This window comes from Salmo trutta, chromosome 13 (assembly GCF_901001165.1).
Source record: "Salmo trutta chromosome 13, fSalTru1.1, whole genome shotgun sequence".
Taxonomy (NCBI): domain Eukaryota; kingdom Metazoa; phylum Chordata; class Actinopteri; order Salmoniformes; family Salmonidae; genus Salmo; species Salmo trutta.
The window spans coordinates 54,365,937-54,389,166 of record NC_042969.1 but is presented as its reverse complement, the minus strand read 5'-3'; the positions used below and the strand labels follow the sequence as shown (position 1 = coordinate 54,389,166).

Below are 23,230 nucleotides of genomic sequence, written 5' to 3'. Positions count from 1 at the left end.
TGGTGCGGTTGACCCTGGGTTCCTCCTAATGCAAGACAATGCTAGACCTCATGTGGCTGGAGTGTGTCAGCAGTTCCTGCAAGAGGAAGGCATTGATGCTATGGACTGGCCCGCCCGTTCCCCAGACCTGAATCCAATTGAGCGGTATATATTTGGATACATTTTCCCATTCTAAATACATCTAATATGGCAGCTTAATGACTTTAAATATGTTTTACCATTATGAGAACATTTTGCCACCAGTAGGAGTAGTAACACCAATGACGGTAACACAACCAATGACAAATTTGAGGTAATTGAGGATTTTGTTAAATTGAAACCACAGCTCAAATCTAACTCTTAGATGTTAAGTACCTCATATGGTTTCTGGACTGGTTCCGACTGACATTTTGGTGTGAAAAGTGCTCTGTGAACGCCATAGGGTTATAGTTACTTATAGTACCAAAAAGGGCCATCTGTCTGCTTTCCATTTCCACACCCTCTGCAGAGCTATATTTAGAAAGCATTTCAGTTATTTCAAGCTATATTGCCCCACTTTTGTTAAATAAGAACAAAATCACATACAGTGCATTCGGAAAGTATTCAGACCCCTTGACTCTTTCCACATTTTATTACGTTACAGACTTATTCTGAAAATGATGAAACTGTTTATTTCCCTCATCAATCTCCATAATGACAAAGCAAGCATTGTTTTATAAAAAATAAAATCTAAGCAAATTGAAGAATGACCCATAACATCCCATCACTCCTGTCCTGTATCTCTCCTCCATGCAGCGTCGTGTCGTGGAGGGGAGATCCCCCCATGTGTGTTCGAGCCCCCTCAGGGTTACACTGTGCTGGGAGGCAACCAGAGGGACAACAACATGCGTGGTGATGAGGAGGAGGACCTGCTGCAGTTTGCCATCCAACAGAGTCTGCTGGAGGCTGGCTCTGAGTACGACCAGGTCAGACTCACTCTGGCCCCTCATAGGGCTAACTGCCATCTCAAAACCTGGCTCGTCTTCATTAAAGAACATAAAGGAAAATGGAAAACATTTTGCAACGGAAAATGAAAATGAGCGTCCAGGTTGTCCCTACATGTTTAGTTTGTTTCCTGCCTCTTGGTGCCTAATGAACACAAATGTATGGTATGATGGTAGTCCTCTTCATTCCTAAGTGAAACATAAGGCATCGTTTGGTTGTTTTGTAACCTTAACTCTCATTCGGATGTTAATCAACTACATGCACATCGCATTAATAGTGTGTACAGTTGTGCAAAGAGCTACAAATTCCATATACACTGTAAAGACGTGTAAGTCTGTCCTAATCAGCTAGATAGACAAACAGTTGACTTAGTATCCTAGGGCATAATCCAGTATCAACACTGAGATTGAAACATTGAAATGACAAGAAAGTTTGGTGAGTCTTCTTGTTGACTTGACTGACTATCTCTCTGACTCGGTCTGTCTACTTCCTGGTCTGTGTATAGGTGACTATCTGGGAGGCGCTGACCAACAGCAAGCCCAGCACACGTACTCTTCCCTGTGACCCCAGTCGCCTGCAAAGGTCTGCACTTTCTCCGCACTCGACTCGCTATCATTCTCAGCGTTTGTTTGCTAAAGCCTTGGCTCGTCCTTCTTCAGCACACTGGAGGCCAGAGAGCTTCCTGGCTGCATTCACAGCACACAATGTCACTATTGACTCACTCCCAGTCATGCACACACTGTTGTCTTTGTCTGCATTCCCTGCACCTCATACAGTAGATACACTCTGAGTGACTGGCCCCTGATATACAGTAACTCTGCCTCTCTCCTGTATCCCCTCTCTGGGAACAATACACTGCATGTTACATAAACTCAAACTAGCACAATTTTGTGTGTGTGTGTGTGTGTGTGTGTGTGTGTGAATGTGTGTTTTGGTTTTACTATCCTTGGTTTTTACCAGATGTCCTCACAAGGATAGTAAAACAAGGAAAACTTGGACAAGTGGGGACATTTCGCCGTTCACCAAAAGGAAAAAGGGCTATTTTAGTCTTGGGTTAGGTTTAGGGGTGAGGTTTAGGGGTTAAGGTTACGGAAAATTATGATTTTGAATGGGAATCAATTGTTTGGTCCCCACAAGGATAGTAAAACAAAAGTGTGTGTGTGTGTGTGTGTGTCGGTGTTGTTGTGTGTGTTTGCATGTACACGTACGTGTGTGCATGCACATGACAACCCCTCTTTCCTACTCAAATTATGTCCTGTCAAAATGAATCTAGGTCTACCATATTTTTCAACCATTTCCAGTGTCACTGTCAATTCCTTTATTCTCCTTACACAATAACCAGGTTTCCAACCTCATTGTCTCCAACCCACTCACCCACCCACACTCTTCCTCCAGGACTCCCCAGCACAGGCCTTGCCCTCCAGCCAGCCTCTGTAACACGCCCACCAAGAAGCCCCCCACAACCTGCAGCTACGACCAGCAGCTCCGCCTGGCAATGGAGCTGTCGGCGCGGGAGCAGGCAGAGGCCGAGCTACGGCGACGGCAAGAGGAGCAGGAGCTGCAGCGGATCATCCAACTGTCACTCTTGGAGAAATGAGAGCCTGATTGGCCAGATGGGCTCTAGGAGGTATGGGAGGAGGAGGAGGGTGGAGGTCCAGAGAGGGTAGTCAATAAGTTCACTCTACTCCTGGCTGTGACAGCCTTGCTCCTCCGACCGTCCCATATCCCCTTTCCCACTGCGCTCCTTCAATAAGAGCCTGTCTGTGTGGCACAACAGGGCTCTACAGTGCTGATACAGCTACAGTACAGACTCACTACTCTCTGGTGCCACTCTGCACTCACAGTCAGTGCAAGTTTACAACAAGAAACAAGAAGAAACACTTAATGGAATGCTACATTGACCGACCACATCAGTGGGGCTAGGGTAATACAAATTGTGTTTGTGTTTGTGTAGGCCATTCTTTAATAAATGGTCCTGTGATTGGGGTATAGGGTTTGTGTCCACTTCACAGAACTGGGTCTTATTCATTAGGCACCAACGAAAGAAAATGTAATAAAACAGGGATGGACTACCTGAAATTGTCCAATAGAAACACTTGTTTTTGTTTACCGTTGCAAATCATTCTGCTATAGTGTGCCCTAATGAATACTGCCCTCTGTGTGAGTGTCAGGTTGGTCAAGTGGGGTGGGATGTTGAAATACTCTTACTTCCTCATTTTTAATAGATTGCTACATCCCCCCCCCCTTTCATTTGCACAAAATCGAGACGTACTGTAATTAGACTGTGGATGGACACTTGATGACTGTTAATGGTTCTAATAAGTAGAGAGATAGAATAATAACCCTATAGAGTTAATGTTAATATGTTAACACTATGACAGGAGTAAAGGTTAATATGATAACACTATAGAGTTAATGTTAATATGATAACACTATGACAGGAGTAAAGGTTAATATGATAACACTATGACAGGCGTAAAGGTTAATATGATAACACTATAGAGTTAATGTTAATATGATAACACTATGACAGGAGTAAAGGTTAATATGATAACACTATGACAGGAGTAAAGGTTAATATGATAATACTATAGAGTTAATGTTAATATGATAACACTATGACAGGAGTAAAGGTTAATATGATAACACTATGACAGGAGTAAAGGTTAATATGATAATACTATAGAGTTAATGTTAATATGATAACACTATGACAGGCGTAAAGGTTAATATGATAACACTATGACAGGCGTAAAGGTTAATATAATAACACTATGACAGGAGTAAAGGTTAATATGATAACACTATGACAGGAGTAAAGGTTAATATGATAACACTATGACAGGCGTAAAGGTTAATATAATAACCCTATAGAGTTAATGTTAATATGTTAACACTATGACAGGAGTAAAGGTTAATATGATAACACTATGACAGGCGTAAAGGTTAATATGATAACACTATGACAGGCGTAAAGGTTAATATGATAACACTATGACAGGCGTAAAGGTTAATATGATAACACTATAGAATTAATGTTAATATGTTAACACTATGACAGGAGTAAAGGTTAATATGATAACACTATAGAGTTAATGTTAATATGATAACACTATGACAGAAGTAAAGGTTAATATGATAACACTATAGAGTTAATGTTAATATGATAACACTATGACAGGAGTAAAGGTTAATATGATAACACTATAGAGTTAATGTTAATATGATAACACTATGACAGGAGTAAAGGTTAATATAATAACACTATGACAGGCGTAAAGGTTAATATGATAACACTATGACAGGAGTAAAGGTTAATATAATAACACTATGACAGGAGTAAAGGTTAATATGATAACACTATAGAGTTAATGTTAATATGTTAACACTATGACAGGAGTAAAGGTTAATATGATAACACTATGACAGGCGTAAAGGTTAATATGATAACACTATGACAGGCGTAAAGGTTAATATAATAACACTATGACAGGAGTAAAGGTTAATATGATAACACTATGACAGGAGTAAAGGTTAATATGATAACACTATGACAGGCGTAAAGGTTAATATAATAACCCTATAGAGTTAATGTTAATATGTTAACACTATGACAGGAGTAAAGGTTAATATGATAACACTATGACAGGCGTAAAGGTTAATATGATAACACTATGACAGGCGTAAAGGTTAATATGATAACACTATGACAGGCGTAAAGGTTAATATGATAACACTATAGAATTAATGTTAATATGTTAACACTATGACAGGAGTAAAGGTTAATATGATAACACTATGACAGGAGTAAAGGTTAATATGATAACACTATGACAGGCGTAAAGGTTAATATGATAACACTATAGAATTAATGTTAATATGATAACACTATGACAGGAGTAAAGGTTAATATGATAACACTATAGAGTTAATGTTAATATGATAACACTATGACAGGAGTTAATGTTAATATGATAACACTATAGAGTTAATGTTAATATGATAACACTATGACAGGAGTTAATGTTAATATAATAACACTATAGAGTTAATGCTAATATAATAACACTATAGAGTTAATGCTAATATAATAACACTATAGAGTTAATGCTAATATGATAACACTATAGAGTTCATGTTAATATAATAACACTATAGAGTTAATGCTAATATAATAACACTATAGAGTTAATGCTAATATGATAACACTATAGAGTTCATGTTAATATAATGACACTATAGAGTTAATGTTAATATGTTAACACTATGACAGGAGTTAATGTTAATATAATAACACTATAGAGTTAACGTTAATATGTTAACACTATGACAGGAGTTAATGTTAATATAATAACACTATGACAGGAGTTAATGTTAATATAATAACACTGTTACAGGAGTAAAGGTTAATATGATAACACTATAGAATTAATGTTAATATAATAACACTATGACAGTAGTTAATGTTAATATGATAACACTATAGAATTAATGTTAATATGATAACACTATGACAGGAGTTCATGTTAATATGTTACCACTATGACAGGAGTTCATGTTAATATAATGACACTATAGAGTTAATGTTAATATGTTAACACTATGACAGGAGTTAATGTTAATATAATAACACTATAGAGTTAATGTTAATACTATGACAGGAGTTAATGTTAATATGATAACACTATAGAGTTAATGTTAATACTATGACAGGAGTTAATGTTAATATGATAACACCATGACATGAGTTAATGTTAATATAATAACACTATAGAGTTAATGTTAATATAATAACACTATAGAGTTAATGTTAATACTATGACAGGAGTTAGTGTTAATATGATAACACTTGACAGGAGTTAGTGTTAATATGATAACACTATGACAGGAAACTGGTTCGTTGGCAGCTAGTCTGCTCACAACAGTTACAACATCCTATACCTTTCAATGTGTACGGCCATCATACAGCTGCTGTTGCTCACCCTTTGGACTCCATAGGGGCTAGTATAACCATGACCTACACTATATGGCTACACATAAATTAATATATACACTGAAGAAAAACATAAATGCACATGCAACAATTTCAAACATTTTACTGGGTTACAGTTCATATAAGGAAATCAGTTAATTGAAATATATGCATTAGGCCCTAATCTATGGATTTCACATGATTGGGAATACTGATATGCATCTGTTGGTCACAGATACCTTAAAATAAAAGGTAGGGGAGTGGATCAGAAAACCAATCATTATCTGGTGTGACCACCATTTGCCTCATGCAGCAGGACACATCTCCTTTGCATAGAGTTGATCAGGCTGTTGATTGTGACCTGTGGAATGTTGTCCCACTCTTCAATGGCTGTGCGAAGTTGCTGGATATCATACACGTCGATCCAGAGCATCCCAAACATGCTCAGTGGGTGACACGTCTGATGAGTGTGCAGGCCATGGAATAACTGGGACATTTTCAGCTTCCAGGAATTATGTACAGATCCTTGCGACATGGGGCCGTGCATTATCATGCTGAAACATGAGGTTATGGCGGCAGATGAATGGCACGACAATGGGCCTCAGGATCTCGTCATGGCATCTCTGTGCATTCGGATAAAATGCAATTGTGTTCGTTGTCTGTAGATTATGCCTGCCCATACCATAACCTCACCGCCACCATGGGGCACTCTGTTCACAACATTGACATCAGCAAACCGCTCGCCCACACAACGCCATATACTGCCATCTGCCCGGTACAGTTGAAACCGGGATTCATCCGTGAAGAGCACACTTCTCCAGCATACCAGTGGCCATCGAAGGTGAGCATTTTCCCACTGAAGTCGGTTACGACCCCGAACTGCAGTCAGGTCAAGACCCTTGAGAGGACGACTAGCACGCAGATGAGCTTCCACGAGACAGTTTCTGCAGAAATTCTTCAGTTGTGCAAACCCAGTTTCATCAGCTGACCTGGTGGTTGGTCTCAGACGATCCCGCAGGTGAAGAAACCCGATGTGGAGGTCCTGGACTGACGTGGTTACGGTTGTGAGGCCGGTTGGACGTACTGCTACATTTTCTAAAACGACGTTGAAGGAAGCTTGTGGTAGAGAAATTAACATTCAATTCTCTGGCAAGTTATCTGGTAGACATTCCTGCAGTCAGCATGCCAATTGCAAGCTCCCTCAACACCTGTGACATCTGTGTGACAAAACTGCACATTTTAAAGTGGCCTTTTATTGTCCCCAGCACAAGGTGCACCTGTGTAATGATCATGCTGTTTAACCAGCTTCTTGATATGCCACACCTGTCAGGTGGATGGATTATCATGGAGAAAAGCTCACGAACAGGGATGTAAAAAAAACTAATTTGTGCACATAATTTGAGCGAATGGAACATTTCTGGGCTCTTATTTGATCTGATGAAACATGGCACCAACAATTTACATGGTGCATTTGTATTTTTGTTCAGTGTAGATCCATCTTTTTCATTGAGGTTATTACAGGGAGCACAGATATTGTAGGTTTCTGTTATCAAGGGAGAGGTGAGACATGGAGAGAATAGAGATGACAAATGGGGACTGGTGGAGACACGATTCATGGTGAGCTTTGTGAGTTTCATATTCTAATGAAAAAGCATCTGTACCTGATATGAATGGAGTTGTGATGTGTTTGTCTGTGTGGTGTGGAGTTGTGGTATTTGTATGACATTTCAGCATAGCCTACACTTGTGTGGGTTTTCATTTCTGACCTGAGCCAAACTCTGGGGGGGGGGGGGGGGGGGGGGGAAATATATATGGGCAGGTGTCACAAGTTGCTTGGTTTTTAGTACAATTTTTTTTTTAATTGTATTAGAACATCAGCACAAGTTAGGAGTCTGATTCATACTCCTATTTATTGTTCAGCTTGCCAGATTAGTATTATTATTTTAAGTGGCTAGTTTTCACGAAGTAGGAGCTAGAGGTAATGAAACATTGTGGCGTATATAAGGAAGTCAATAAAAAAAACGTTTTTTTTTTTTAACATCGGTGGTATTCCCGTTTCTTTCATTAAAGGAGCAATTCACAGCTTTTTAACATCAGATGACTTATCTCCAGCAACAAACCAGTGTCTAACAGTGATGTTAAACATTCTGTTAAAATTATACAATAAGAAGAAGTATTAAGAATTACTCTGGATGCCATCATAGAACAGGAAATACAATAACATGTATAAACCAGCATAATCTTCACTGCAGTTTATGACAACCCAGTACCTTGACTGATCTCTGAATATACTGTACTTCGTGCCAGCGGCATACCACCCTGCATCCCACTGCTGACTTGCCTCTGAAGCTAAGCAGGTTTGGTCCCTGGATGAGAGACCAGATGCTGTTTGAAGTGGTATTGGATGGCCAATAGGAGGCACTTTTTCCTCGTCTAAAAACACATCCCACAGCAGTGATTGGGGACATTGCCCATCATAGGGTGCTGTTGTTCAGATGTGATGTTAAACGGGTGTCCACTTATTGTAGGTGTGTTAACCCTGTTGTCCTGGCTAAATTTCCAATCTGACCATCATGGCCACCTAATCATCCCCAGCATGTGTGGTTCCCACCGTGAAGCATGGAGGAGGTGTGATGGTGTATGGGGGGGCTTTGCTGGTGACACTGTCAGTGATTTATTAAGAATTCAAGGCACACATAACCAGCATGGCTACCACAGCATTCTGCAGCGATACACCATCCCACCTGGTTTGGGCTTAGTGGGACTATCAATTGTTTTTCAGCAGGACAATGACCCAACACACCTCCAGGCTGACAACCCAGTACCTTGTCTGATCTCTGAATATACTGTACTTCGTGCCAGCGGCATACCACCCTGCATCCCACTGCTGACTTGCCTCTGAAGCTAAGCAGGTTTGGTCCCTGGATGAGAGACCAGATCAGATTCAAGACTGTTGGAAAAGCATTTCAGGTGAAGCTGATTGAGAGAATGCCAAGTGAGCAAAGCTGTCAAGGCAAAGGGTGGCTACTTTGAAGAATCTCAAATATATTTAGATTTGTTTAACACTTTTTTGGTTACTACATGATTCAATATGTATTATTTCATAGTTTATGTCTTCACTTATTATAGAAAATAGTAAAAATAAAGAAAAACCCTTCAATGAGGTGTCTAAACTTGACTGGTACTGAATATAAAAACATTCTATTGAGTAGTAATGTTACTATCCTCACTACAACAAATAAATTCTTAAATACATGTAATTTTTTCCTTGAAATACTGTAGGATTCCATTCATTCCTATGGAGGACTGCTCCTTCTGAGTACCACCAATATGGCAGCCGGTAGCTTCAAACCTCATTGGCCATTACACAGCAATCCAGGGTTTATACACATCATTGGGTGATATAACCTTCCTACGTAGTTCAGTATCTACTAGCTAGCTCACCAAATGACTGAGAAGTGAAAGCACGAGCACAGCCCAGGAACCAGACCGGCTGTTTTGAGCAGCATTCACATCCACTTTCATCTTTAAAAACAAATCTGATTTTGCTGGAACGAATAACATTAAAACCACTAAGAGGGGCTCAGCGCTGTAAAAGTGTGGAGAATCTTTAGAGGTAGAGGATAAATAAAATATCCATCCCAAATGCATTTGGAGGGCACTAAGTCAAACATCTGCACCAAGGATGAGACTCTTCATTTCAACACTCCTCTACATTGACATCAGGGAGGGCAAATATTGAACTTCTTAATAAATCCATTCAAAATGTTTTAGAGTACCATTTCACAAATATTTCTACGTTTAAGTTAAACTACTGAGTTTTAGGGGAAGGCTTTACATTTTATTCACAAGGCAGATTCTTTAAAAGCTTTCCAATATGACAGCACCCTGTGTATATCAGACACTATATCATCTGGGAGGCTGGCAACCTAAATCTCAGACTATTTTAATTAAACTGATGAACCAGGGAAGTAAAACTGTCAGTGTTAAATATTCTGAAGTGCAGACTTCACTACCTTAGGGAACCATTACTTACATGTAGAAGCTGGATATTTTTTAGTTAGTGGTGCTTTTTCAATTGCCATTTCCTTAACTCCTTAAATGAGTGGGACCTTGGACCTTCTTCAATACGTTTGAGAGGAAGGTGAGAAGACAGAATGCGAGAAATCACCGAAAGCCGAAAAGATGTGGAGCCAGCGTCTCCTCCCCAACTTAACATTGCACTTCCTGTCCTGTCCACATGGGGGACGTCAAGACAGATCCTCAATATAAGGCAGAGCCATTGAAACCGGGCCGAGTTCAGCAGGGCACAACGTTCAGCAATGTTCACATAGAAATATGTTACGTAGAACAAACATACCTGTCTGACATGTAGAATAAGCGACCATGTCGTCTCTGTTCAGGACATTTCTATCAGCAACGCTCCACAACTGAACACAGCGCACAACAGGGGATCTCTTAAATAAAAATACAAAAATAAAACTGCTCTTGATTTCAATCATGAATCACAGGAGTCATGCTGTATGTATTCGTTTTATTTAATAGGTAACAGCGACGAACAAGATAAAAAAACAACTGTCTCGTTTAAAATAAGAATAAAGGATGTGACTTACACTTCTCTTCACATACACACAAACAGGCTACCATAGAATCAGTGCAAAAATATTCCCCGGGTAAAAACTAAAAAAGATTAAAACAAGAGTAAAGTGCATGTTTTTTTGAGAAACAGCCCCCTAATTTTAAGTCCACACTAACAGATTACATAGGGTCCAACACAGCTAGTCAGTGCACACATACGACAGACAAAGGCCCAGGGGGACAGTCTGGGCCACCCCACACACACACACACACACACACACACACACACACACACACTCTCATAGACACCCGGCCTAGGGCCGAGTGTAGTGAGGTTACATGGTATTGTAGAGCACAGTGGCAGTCCGTTTCTTGTCGGTAGCCTTGCGGACCCGCCGCAGTAGTTGACTCTTCCCGCTCTTCGGGGACTGGGTGCAGGTGAGCTGGGGGGAGAGGTCTATCTCTAGCTCCTCCTCCCCTTGAAGAACAAGAGATGGAGGTGAGGAGGGAGATGGGGGACCACTCCCTGCAATCTGAGAGCCCATATCAGTCCTGTCTGGGTCCAGTGGGTACACTCCCTTTAGGGGGGCCCTGGGGGTGGTGGGGGGGCTCCGAGACAACACCCGCTGCTTCTTGGAGACATCTTCTAAGCTGGGGTGATGGTGGGAGCGGGGTGTGGGCACCAATGTATGTCCGTGAGGGCTGGCAGTGGTGGGCCGTAGGTCCCAGTCACTCAGGTCGTTGGCTGACAGCTCCAGGCAGTCCAGCTTGGCCAGCGAGGCTGAGCGCTTCATCAAGGAGGGGGGCGTGAGGCCCGCCTGGCGGATCCGCACCTCGATCTCCATGGCCCTATGCCACACGGGCGTCTCCCTGTGATGCAGGCCCTGGAGCTGATGCTGCCCCTGACCAGGTCTCTCTCCAGCCCCCAGTCCCAGCCCCCCCGCCTCATACAGGAAGGCCTGCAGCTCCCTCAGGGTCTCCTGGATCTTCTCCAGCTCCTCACTGCTGCGTGCCAGGGCCAGCCTTCCGTGGTGGGGCGGGGGAGGAGAGGGGCAATCCGTGTCTGAGTCCAGGGCCGTCACTCCCTCCAGCCACAGCAGTGCAGGGGAGGCCCGGAGCTGGGCCCTAGATGGCTCCAGAGACGGGCACACAATGATTGGGATAGGCTCAGGGGTGTGGCGGGCGTCTGGGTAGTGAGAGAAGGAAGGCTCTGGGGCTGGGGCAACGTCCATGTCTAAGACGACAAACCCTCTCTCCTCTGTCGCTCTGGTTAACTCTGTGTCTCCTTTGGGCTCTGCAGACAAACTGAATGCCTCGTTCAGTATTCTTCCTTGTTCAGGAGCAGGGGGGCAGTCTGTGGTAGGAGCGAGGAGGGGTGGGCAGTCCGTGCTTGTCGTTTGGAGAGGAGATCGTGTGGGGTGAAACTCTGCACTGGGGGAGTGGAGAGGGGAGCGTTGGGTAGACGTGTTGCTGAGAGGTAAGTCCAGCTCCTGCTTCAGCCTCTGCTCCAGCTGTTTGGTGGCCCTGCGCACTGAGCCGGCCGGCCAATCCGAGGGAGGCGTGGAGGGGGATTGTGGGTAGGAGGAGGGCGAGGTCAGTGGGGTCTCCTCGTCCTGGTCGTCTGGGCACAGCTGCTGGGGGCTGCGGAGAGCATGCTGAGCGGAGGAGAGGGGCGTCGCTGCCGGGGGGTGGGATATGGACTCTATCTCTGTGACGATATGGCGGACTGACACGCCGTTGTCGTGATGGGGAGGCGGCGAGGCTTTGGCGTGACTGGATCGGTCACTAAAGTCCTCCGTATGGGGGGAACTCTGAGATAGAGACGGAACAGAGAGAATGGTTTGAATGTCTGCTTTAAAATGATACCTAAGCAGTTACCTTTGTATTAATGCTGGAGCGTCACTAAAAGCTTCCAAAAGACATTTTACAGAAAGAAAAGGACACCACCATTACAAAGTCTGTAGACAACAGCTGTCTAAAAAGGTCTGGGTCCATATGTACTGTATCAGGCGCCTCAGACTGCTGATCTAGGATCAGCTCCTCCTGTCAAGATAAAATTATTTGTTGTGATCTAAAAAAGGCAAAACTGATCCCAAATCAGCCCTCCTAGTCTGAGACGCTTGATACATAGGCTATTACATATTAGCAATGTATTAGCAATGGAAACTGATCATAATGTAAAGGTACTTCCAATAGGTGGCAGTATTGTACAAACCATCCCCAAAGACATCCTTGTGTTGCTCCCTCCCTATCCAATGGATTTGATCATAATCCATTCGATTGACTGTCTCCATTGAGTTCTGTAATCTTGAAAACACTCTGAATTTTCTAAAACAGTTTGAATGGTGTCTGTAAGTATAACAAAACTCATATTGCAGGCAAAAACCTGAGAAAAATAGATTTTTAAAAAATGAGAATTTTGTGGCTGTACTATTTAGTGTCATTGTTTATTAGATACCATAGTGAGAAAGGATTCAGTTCGCAACTCCTACGGATTCCACTAGATGTCAGCGATCTTTATAAAGTTGTTTGAAGCTTCCATGATTAACAGGGAGCAAATAAGAATGCATTGAAGTTGACGTCCGTGGGATGTCGTCACTTCCATTATGGCCTGCACCTGCGCAATCATGAGACACGGGACATTTTTCAAAAACGTTTTTCTAGACACAGGTGAGGTCGGGTTGAAACATTACTGATGTTTCACGTTAAAAATGGCTCTAAAGATTGATGCTAAACAACGTTTGACATGTTTGAACAAACATAAACAGATTATTTTTCAACTTTTTGCCGTGACTTCACACACCCCCCCCGCGCTACTTTTTAGTAGCCACCGAAGCGCTAACAACATGGAACAACTTGGAGTTCTTTGGACATCAATTATGAACTTTGTCAAAAGAAACCACATTTGTTGTGGACCTGGAATTCCTGGAACTGCCAATGGATGAAGATAATCAAAGGTAATGGATTATTGACAATAGTATTATTGATATTACATGGTTACAAGATGATGCTAAGCTAATTAGGCTAGCTTATTGTTCTTAGCACAGCACCTGGTTTATTGCAACTTGTGATTTCCCAGTAAAGTTATTTTGAAATCTGGCAAGACAGTATCATTTACGAAATGTTAAACTATAATTATTTGAATGACAATATTATAATTTACCAATGTTTTCGAATAGTAATTTTGAAAATTGTAACGTTGTTCACCGGAAGCATTTCAGAGAAGAAAAAAATCAGAATTTCACAGCTACTGTAAAATGCGGTTTTTGGATATAAATATGAACTTGATGGAACAAAAAATGCATGTATTGTATAACATAATGTCCTAGGAGTGTCATCTGATGGAGATTGTCAAAGGTTGGTGCATAATTTTAGCTGGTTTCTGCTTTTGGTGACGCCTGACCTTGAATTGAAAATGGATGTTTGTACTTTTGTGGCTATGTACTGTCCTAACATAATCTAACTTTATGCTTTTGCCGTAAAGCCTCTTTGAAAATCGGACAATGTGGTTAGATTAAGGAGATGTTTATCTTTTAAATGGTGTAAAATAGTTGATTGTTTGAGAAATTGAAATTATTAGATTTTTGATGTTTTGAATTTCCAGCCTTGCTAGCAATCCCGTCTCAGGGTTCATTGCTAACCCGTGGCCTCAACAGGTTAATCAGTCAGTAACTCTCAGCAGGGCTGTGGAGCTCTGAAGGCCATAGACATGAGGCTGGCGTTCATCATTCGAAGTAATTTCAATGTAAAAAAAACAAAAAAACATGGCCGCCTCACCTTTCCCTGTTCCTCTTCCTCGGTGACTGGCAGTGCTCCAGCAGGGTTCTCGGGGGACAGCGGCTGCTGCTCCTGGCTGGGGCACCGCGGCTGAGGCGTCCGCTGAGCCATCTGCTCTGAAAGAATCCGAGTCCTTCCGTCTTGGGACAGGCCCAGGAATTTCTCCAGGGCGCTGAAGAAGTCGATGCTGTCTGTGCTGAGGTTGGAGGACGCGGTAACGCATGTGGTGTCAACGGGGTTAGCGAGGACAGTGTCTTTGTCACCGCCGCTGGGGTTGTTGTTGTCATCATTGGCGTAGGGTCCTAAAGACAGAGGTGTTGTTGCGGTGAGAGGGCTCACGGCCATGGGGATCCCTGGGGACGCCATAATGACACTTTCCTCCCTCTCGCTCAGCGGGTCTGACAGGGAGCGTCCCAGGGTGTCCGAGTCGTCGCTGGACTCCAGGGTGGCCTGAGATGCGACCTCTGAACTGCTGAGATCAGGCAGATCGAGGGTCAGCGCTACACTCTGGGCTTTCTGTTTAGGCACAGGACTGGACAGCTGTGTGCTCAAACCTAGATGGAGGGGTTTGGCCAGTGGCTGGGGGAAGGGAGAAGGGGGGAGTATATGCAGTGAGGGGGGAGGATGGGGGACGGCGGTGATTGGCACCGTCACGGCCACCACCGCCAGAGCAGAGTTGTCCATTCTCTCCTCGGGCACCACCGTAGCCGCCCGCGGAGTAGGCAGCAGCGGGAGGAAGGGGTCCTGGCGTGGTCCTCGCCCTCGAGAAGACAGGTTCTCCCGGGAGTCACACAGACCGTTGGACGCTGACGGGCCAGGGGAGTGGGAGTGGGAGCGAGTGAGTCGGACGGGCTCTGACTGTGTGTCTGAGATGTGGGAGCCCTCGGCCTTGTTGTCAGGGTCATTGGCGGCGTCAAGCGCCTGGAGCAGGAAGCGTTGCAGGGAGGGGGTGGGGCCATTGTTGTTGTTGTGGGGGTCCGAGCGGCCCAGAGTGTGGCTGTGAGGGCGCGTCTTACACAGCAGAGACTCGTGGCGCTCTGAGAGGTCGCTGTCCGAGTGGGAGCGCCACAACTTGTTGTGCCTCTGCTTACTGCAGAGAAAGGAGGAGGAAAAGAACAAACAATTGTCAATTTTCTTCATTCCATCATTTACACTGGAAAAGAGTCACTGCAGAGCCAGGTGTCTGTGTGGCCCAGGATGTGAGAGCTGTGTGTGTGTGTGTGTGTGTGTGTGCGCCTACCTGGCCAGCAGGATACCCTGGTACTCCTCCAGCTGCTTCATGAAGGAGGGGTTGGGCTTGGTGACGCCGCGGCGCTCCTTGACGTAGTCGAAGGCCCTGTCTAGGTCCCAGCCGTACTCCTTCATGGCGTAAGCTATCACCGTGGAGGCCGAGCGACTCACACCCATCTTACAGTGGACCAGGCACTTAGCCCCTGCTTTCCTAATAGTGGAACACACATACACCCGTCCCGGGTTAGAGAGGGAGTGAAGAGGACAAGCTGATGACATTCACTAAGTATTCAGACCCCTTCTCCACATTTTTGTTATGTTACAGGCTTATTCTAAAATGGATTAAATTGTTATTTTTTTCCCCCTCATCAATCTACACACAATACCCCATAATAAAAAAGCAAAAACAGGTGTAAAAAAATAAAAATAAAAAAAGGAATACCTTATATGAAATATGACATTTACATAAGTATTCAGACCCTTTACTCAGTGCTTTGATGAAGCACCTTTGGCAGTGATTACATCCTTGAGTCTTCTTGGGTATGATGCTACAAGCTTGGCACACCTATATTTGGGGAGTTTCTCCCATTCTTCTCTGCAGATCCTCTCAAGCTCTGTCAGGTTGGATGGGGAGCATTGCTGCACAGCTATTTTCAGGTCTCTCCAGAGATGTTCGATCTAGTTCAAGTCTGGACTCTGGCTGGACCACTCAAGGACATTCAGCGACTTAGGGTCACTGTCCTGTTGGAAGGTGAACCTTTGCCCCAGTCTGAGGTCCTGAGCACTCTGTAGCAGGTTTGCTCCGTTCATCTTTCCCTCGATCCTGACTAGTCTCCCAATCCTCTCTCGGAGCTCTAGGGACAATTCCTTCATACTCACGGCTTGGTTTTTGCTCTGACATTCACTGTCAACTGTGGGACCTTATATAGACAGGTGTGTACCTTTCCAAATCATGTCCAATCAATTGAATTTACCACAGGTGGACTCCAATGAAGTTGTAGAAACATCTCAAGGATGAACAATGGAAACAGGATGCACCTGAGCTCAATTTCGAGTCTCATAGCAAAGGGTCTGAATACTTATGTAAATAAGGTATTTCAGTGGGGGGTTTTCTCCAAAAAATTCTAAAAACCTGTTTTCGCTTTGTCATTATGGGGTATTATGTGTAGATTGATGAGGATTTTATTTATTTAATCCATTTTAGAATAAGGCTGTAACGTAACAACATTTTGAAAAAGGAAGGGGTCTGAATACTTTCCGAATGCACTGTATTGTACCTTGATATAGTGTCTCGTAGTTATGTCATAGAGCCTTCAACCTCAACCTAGAAGCCAGTTTCACTGCTTGTTTTCATTGTTCCCCTCTAATCAGGGACTGATTTAGACCTGGGACACCAGGTGGGTGCAATTCATTCTCAGGTAGAACAGAAAACCCGACCATTCACATTGCTAAAAAGAACAATGCTAAAACCAAATTTTACTAAAAACGTTCTCAAAATTAAAGCGAATCCTCTTAAAACCGAATTAATAACACTACATTTTCTTTGACAGATGGCTTTCTAGACACTCAAAGACACCTAATAGAGTGCATCATATCAGAGTTCCTACTTGGCCTTGGTGATGAACTTGTAGGTGTCGTTCCAGTACTCCAGCAGGTTGGTGGCCTCCTCGTCGTACACGCGGATGTTGTGGTACTCAAACATGCCTGGGAAGAAGTTGTCGATCTCCCGCGTCACGTTGAGGATGTACCTCACACTGAAGGAGTGAAACGGAGAACGTTACTCATTGGAACTTCTACTCAGTATTGAAACTGTGTTGCAACTGTCACAGTAACCAACAGTCTTTGACATGATGATAGACAACTCAGAATGGTCTCTAACCCGCTGTTCTGCAGCTCCTCCAAGTTAGAAGCGTTCCACTCAGAGCCCTGGATACAAAAACAACAGAATTAAGTCCAAACTCCACAGATAATCTTACAGATATCAGCAGACAGTTAGAAAAAGGGACATTAAGAGGAAGACTACTTAAAAGTAGTGCACTATATAGGCAATAGGGTGCCACGCAGTCCTTGACCGTGTTCTTACCAGGTAAACATGGTCAAAGATCTCTGTGGGGCTGTCCATCTGACCCAGGATGACGATCATCTCGTTGTCAATAAACTCCTTGAACTCCCGAAGGTTACACACCATCTGCATCTCCAGCTCTGTGCGAATCTGAGGAGGAACCAGTAGAGAACCCATTAGAACCCATATATAACCTGTTAGAACCAGAACCAGTAGTGTGTGCGTCAACATCTTTAACCTACCTCTTTGGAGGTGACATTCTCCAGGTCTTTCTGCATCATGATCTCTCGGAGGCGAGTCTTGATCAACCTCTCTGTGCGTTCTCTCTCTGTGGGCCTGTGGACACACAAAACACAACCTCAGTACACACACCTCTCAGTCTACCTCGGAGGGTTACGGGGGCTCAATTTAACTCTCACCCAGAACAGCTTGACACACCACACTAAATATGACTTAGAGGAACTCACTAAAGCCACTTAGTGCCCCAGGTTCTCCACATCATACAAAACCACAGAGCTCAGTCCAGATTTCTTCTTGTTATAATGAGTCCCTGCCCTCCCCTCTCTAACTGCATTTGAGGATACATTTAGCCACTTGCGCAGCACTAAGGGAAACATGCCCTGATTAGGTCCCATGAGACCCCGCTTCTGTTCCCCCCCATCACTCGCTCTATCCGTTCGCTCGCTCACTCACTCTCTCCCCTCCCTCTATCCTTGTCTGTTCCCCCTCGCTATCTCTCACTCCCTCTCCTGCCAAATCACCTCTCGTCACAATTCACACCGTAATGTAGGTCAGTGGCTATGCTCCCACAAGTCAACACTGTGCAGCAGCAGCAACAGGTGTGTGTTGGGCCTTTGTGTTGTTGTCCCAGTCTGATGATCCGTCATGCTTATTATTATTATTATTATTATTATTATTATTATTATTATTATTATTATTATTATGACACGTCCTTATTGGAACACCGGAAAGAGCCAGGGGTAGCTTGTTTATAGAAACAAAGACTTGATTGACCTCTTGAGGAAAGGGTTTGGGGACTTGGGACACTTGTTGCACATTCCAGGATGAGAGAGCTACTGCCGGGGTTGGGTTACTGGCTATGCCAAGAGAGCCTGACCTCCTTGAACACACACACACACACACACACACACACACGCCAATGAACTCAAGGGTAGGGGTCCATTTCATTTTAACTCAGTAAATTCAGGAAGTAGACTCGGAATTGGAATCCATTGGAATTTCAGTTGACCACCTGAATTGAAGTTGACCCCAACACACTACAGTCGTAAGCGCTACACTGTATGCAATTGCACACATTCAAGCTATACATGCACATATTTGCAGGGACAAATCTGGGTAAAATCAGAGCATGGCCTCAATACTGAATAGAAGGAATGTGCAAAGAGCGAAGGCAAATTTGATGTCTGTCATCGACAGGCATCTTAGCTTTGGCAGTGACCCCAACAGGATTTAATAACACTAGCATAGTCTGCCTTTAAGTGTGTGTGCACAGTACTCAAGCCTAACCAGGGTGCGTGCGCACGTCTTTCCACTGTGCCTGTATGGCGCGCCTTAACGCTAACTGGGACGTTTGATGTCACTGCGGAGGCTTAGGGAAGAGGCTTACTCTCCTCATCTCTCCAGGAAAATACCTTTAAAAATCGCTTTTGGTTTGACCTCTTTCCCCTGCCTCGGTGTCACTCAGTCCAATCCTCTCCTTAAAACGTCTCCCAGCGTGTCAAGTGGTATTATTTCTACTCAATTACTCATCAGTCACCCCTCCATCGTTTCGATTGCCCACCTGCTTCCGTCCATCCGTCCGCTCGTCTACCTCTGTCTAGCTACTTTTTCCATGCATAAATAAAGCGGTCACGGAGAGGGGGCTATTTTAGACGCTGCTGGCACGCAAGCCGAGTTCCGGCGTTACAGAAAGGCCCCCCCTAAACGAGCAGGCACACGTGACAGCGACTGGGTGGGGAATTTCCTTGGTTAATACAAACCTAAATCCCAGAGCTGCATCCTCCTGCTACAGCAGATTGTTGATACCTCGGTCATAACGAGGCTGGGTGTCGTGGCAACAAGGGAAGCAGATGGCACTGCACTCGTAATTGGGCAATGTTGTTTTCTTTGGGAGATAAGTTGGTCTGAGTCCAGCTGACCTACCACCGACAAGACCTCACCACAGTTGCTTAATATGGAAGTGTGTGTGTGTGTGCGACTGACAGTGGTATACTCACACGTCGGTGAAGAGGACGGGCGAGTCGGCGCGGTGGGACTGGACGTCCTGCATGGCGTTCCACTCGTTGATGCAGACCTGGTCAGAGGAGACCTGGCTCTGGTAGTAGCTGACCCAGGTCAGGAACAGACTGCCGGGGTAGTAGTTGTGACAGCGGGCCACCTCGCACGCCTTGTGGAGCGACTGCAGGGCGGACCTGGGGGTGGAACAGGTGGAGGTGGAGAGATAAGAAGAGGGGGAAAGAGCGTACTAACAGGATAAACAGATAAAACAGGGGACAAGTCAGAGGAAGACAGCGAGGGGGGGGGGGTCAAAGTCTCAGGAAAAGAGACGAAGATGACAGGAGTGCTCACCACATGGCCTGGACAGAGACCGGTTTGAAGACATGGACCCTGTTGACCGTGGACACACTGAAGCCCCTACAGAGACAGACAGGTTATGTGACAGTCCCACTGGGCAGAAGAACTACAGTAAATGCAGGGAGGAGGAAACGGGTGTAGTATCGCTCTTCTTACCCATCTCCGTCCAAGTGGATCAGTGTGTCGCTCCACAGGGGTAGAACCAGCCCCATTGTGCATGAGCTGCAGGAGAACAGACAGCTGTTAAAGATGTTACACACACACACACACACACACACACACACCTCCAAAGATGTGGGTCTCTGTAACACACACACACAGCGGTGGTAACTACGAACCTGTCTGCGGAGCCAAAGTCCATGCCCAGCACCACGCTCTCCTCCGTGTCCTGTCTCCCATTGCTGGACACCACCACCATGTAACGCGTGCACTGAGGCTGAGCGTACGCGCTCTCCAAGCGCACAGCCTTAGGGAAGACGGGAGAGAGAGGGAGAGAAAAGAGGGATGAGGTCAAACTCTCTGCATTTGGAAGTATTCGCCAGAATAGTTCTAGACTCATTTGTCTGCCATGTGAATGAAACGTCATGAATTTGAGCTTGATGTATGCGAGCGTGAGAGATGGCGTACCAGGCGGATGTTGTCTTCTGGCCGCAGCACAGTGAACATGGTCTGCAGGTGCTGCTGGAGGTCACCTGAGTAAGAAGAGAGCGAGAAAGATAAATCAGTCCACTAGCAGCATCGGACACATTGCACGCCATCTGTTCCTACTCATTACTCCTCTGGGTGAAGTAAGTCCACATTATGCAGGCATACAACACACAGTGTCTGATTAAACGACGCTAGAAACTCCAAAAACACAGCTCGGAGAAACATTTACATTCAAAAGCAGCCGAAGAAACAGGAAGTATCCTTCACAGTTACTACTACAGGGGCCAAAAGGACATTTGTCACTGAAAATAAGACCCCATCTAGGGCTGGTACATCCCACTAACAGAGTTGGGAAAAACCTCCTAGCAAATCCAGTGGAGTAGAGTTACAACAATTATCTCTGCCCTTGAACACAAGGACACTGGTATGGAAAAACACACGCCTAAATAGCAACTCTATGGCAAGGCAACATGCAGTCAGTGGACCACCTGTGTCATATTGTAACGGCTATGGGGTCAATTGAACTGGACAGCTCTGCTCTGGTGACTTACACAACAGTGCAAGGGTTGGTTCCCTCAACACTGCAGAGTGCCTGCTGTATTCCAACGATAAGCAGCACTATGGTTTGGCCTCACGTTGGGGCTGTTTCCCATGAGTCTGTGTTGAGTTTTGGGGCGCGTTCAGCAGGACACAATGTTGTGGAACATTCAAATAGGCTATTTCTATGTTATAAAGAGCTGAACAGACAGGCATCCCTGACATGTAAAGTAAGGAATCGTGTTGGCCGTATTTGTGGCATTTCGATCAGGAACGTTTCACAACGTTTGCCTAATGAACTCACCCCTGTCCTATGGTTGTGTTTGTTGGTTGGTTTATTGTCAGTCAGTCCGTCAGTGGGAGGGCATACCTGTGTGTTTGTTCTGCCGCTGGCTGATGCCTGGCACCGAGGAAGGAGAGGAGCCATTTCCCCGAGGCAGGAAGACGGCGGCGCCCTTCACAGTCAGGAAGCTGTCGCTGATGCTGATTGGAGAAGAAAGAGAAAACACAGGGTCACAGAGGGGCCAGAGACAGAGGCTAACAGAATGTTCCGGGCCAGAGGTTCACACACACACAGAGCTTCATAAGTCAGTCTGAAGAGCAACAACAACAACAACAACAACAAGGTCCAGGCGCTAGCTACTACTCGGTGTAACTACATGAAATAAACAGACAGAGCCACGTGCACTCCAACACAGAACACAATGTTCCCCTCTGGCCAGGCCGCATCCTCTTAACAGCTGGGAGCTGGAGGCTTGGGGGGGGGGGGGGGGAAATAGAGCCCCCCCCTGCACAACTGGCTCAGATGGAGCAGAGCTCCCGCTGTGGGAGTTCATGTATGGGATCACTCCTCTGTGGTACCGCATAATCACGTTAACTATAGTACACAGCACACCATCACCACACTAGAACAAGAGACGAGGTCACGCGATCTACAGGGGTTACTAGCTGATGGTGTGTGTGTGTAGCTTACATCTTCACTATCTACACAGCACAAAACATATTCTCACATGGTGGCACACTGACCTTACCTCATATCAGAGGGCGAGGAGACCTACTGAAGACTGTGTCAGGTGACTGATATAGGCCTAGGCTACCATTGTGCCTTATTGAAGAAGAAGTGTGTCTTGATGAGCTGCTACTATGCTACGCCCTACGTACTGATCCATACCCACACAGCCAGCCTCATTTCCACCACACAATCACATCTAGCGTGGATGATTGAGAGGCATAGAGTCAGTACTGTTTGTCTGTCTTTGTCCTCCCCTCACAGAATGGGGAAATGAGCAACGATGAGCCGAATAGCAGAAGCATGAGGGTGGCGTGGCAGAGAGAGGCTGTGCAATCTGAGGAGTGAGGGGGACACGCCTTGACCACAAATAGAAAGAATACAAACCGAGAGAAAAACACTCGGCCCAGGTTGAGCTCATTTCCCATCCTGACCCAGCTGTTTCCTCCTTCTACATCTCTCGCTCTTTCTTCACACCGCTATGTCGCTGTGTTTCACACGGAACTCTTCTCCCCTCCTGTACTGCTGTATCTAATCCTGTCTGAACCACGGGGTGGAACACATGCAAGCCCAGGGCAGGAAGGAGGAGGCGCAGAGCAGCACCTCACATGGTGTGTACAGTACGTGCATTTGTGTGCACGCGAGAGAGAAAGCGAGAGAGAGTTATGCATTCACCGTGTTTCCCACTACAAGACACTTGAAAACGATGAGTAGCTATCAGACAGACAGCACCACAGGCAGCAGCAGCAGACAGGACAGAGCTCCAGCAGACAGGACAGAGCTCCAGCAGACAGGACAGAGCTCCAGCAGGAAGCGGCACAATGTGAAGTGTAATACAACACTGACCCCTTAGTGAAGA

The 23,230-nt window shown here is 44.9% G+C and overlaps 2 protein-coding genes across 8 annotated transcripts in view; one reads left to right on the top strand and one right to left on the bottom strand.

The window, feature by feature from the left end:
* Positions 1-6,018, top strand: part of LOC115206064 (ankyrin repeat domain-containing protein 13B-like) — a 46,360-nt gene extending 40,342 nt beyond the window's left edge. The window contains exons 13-16 of one of the 5 annotated variants that reach the window (XR_003880735.1): positions 775-944; positions 1,469-1,545; positions 2,359-3,412; positions 3,445-6,018. Coding sequence is in view for 1 of the 5 variants with exons in the window: in XM_029772630.1 (XP_029628490.1) it covers positions 775-944; positions 1,469-1,545; positions 2,359-2,560 (449 nt within the window). In the remaining 4 variants the exon portion in view is untranslated. Of the gene's footprint in view, positions 1-774; positions 945-1,468; positions 1,546-2,358 lie in introns of all 5 variants that reach the window. The other 4 variants (XR_003880737.1, XR_003880736.1, XR_003880734.1 and 1 more) reach the window with 4 other exon arrangements.
* A 4,437-nt stretch (positions 6,019-10,455) lies between these two features.
* Positions 10,456-23,230, bottom strand: part of LOC115206063 (protein phosphatase Slingshot homolog 2) — a 38,068-nt gene continuing 25,293 nt past the window's right edge. For 2 of the 3 annotated variants that reach the window (XM_029772628.1, XM_029772627.1), the window contains 13 exons: positions 21,733-21,845; positions 20,805-20,869; positions 20,516-20,643; positions 20,334-20,399; positions 20,172-20,237; positions 19,820-20,014; positions 17,825-17,918; positions 17,604-17,732; positions 17,400-17,446; positions 17,128-17,274; positions 15,531-15,731; positions 14,291-15,380; positions 10,456-12,324 (listed from right to left, as the gene is read on the bottom strand). In XM_029772628.1, the coding sequence (XP_029628488.1) occupies positions 10,849-12,324; positions 14,291-15,380; positions 15,531-15,731; positions 17,128-17,274; positions 17,400-17,446; positions 17,604-17,732; positions 17,825-17,918; positions 19,820-20,014; positions 20,172-20,237; positions 20,334-20,399; positions 20,516-20,643; positions 20,805-20,869; positions 21,733-21,845 (3,817 nt within the window). In that variant the 3' untranslated portion in view covers positions 10,456-10,848. Of the gene's footprint in view, positions 12,325-14,290; positions 15,381-15,530; positions 15,732-17,127; positions 17,275-17,399; positions 17,447-17,603; positions 17,733-17,824; positions 17,919-19,819; positions 20,015-20,171; positions 20,238-20,333; positions 20,400-20,515; positions 20,644-20,804; positions 20,870-21,732; positions 21,846-22,393; positions 22,454-23,230 lie in introns of those variants that run through there. The other variant, XM_029772629.1, reaches the window with a different exon arrangement.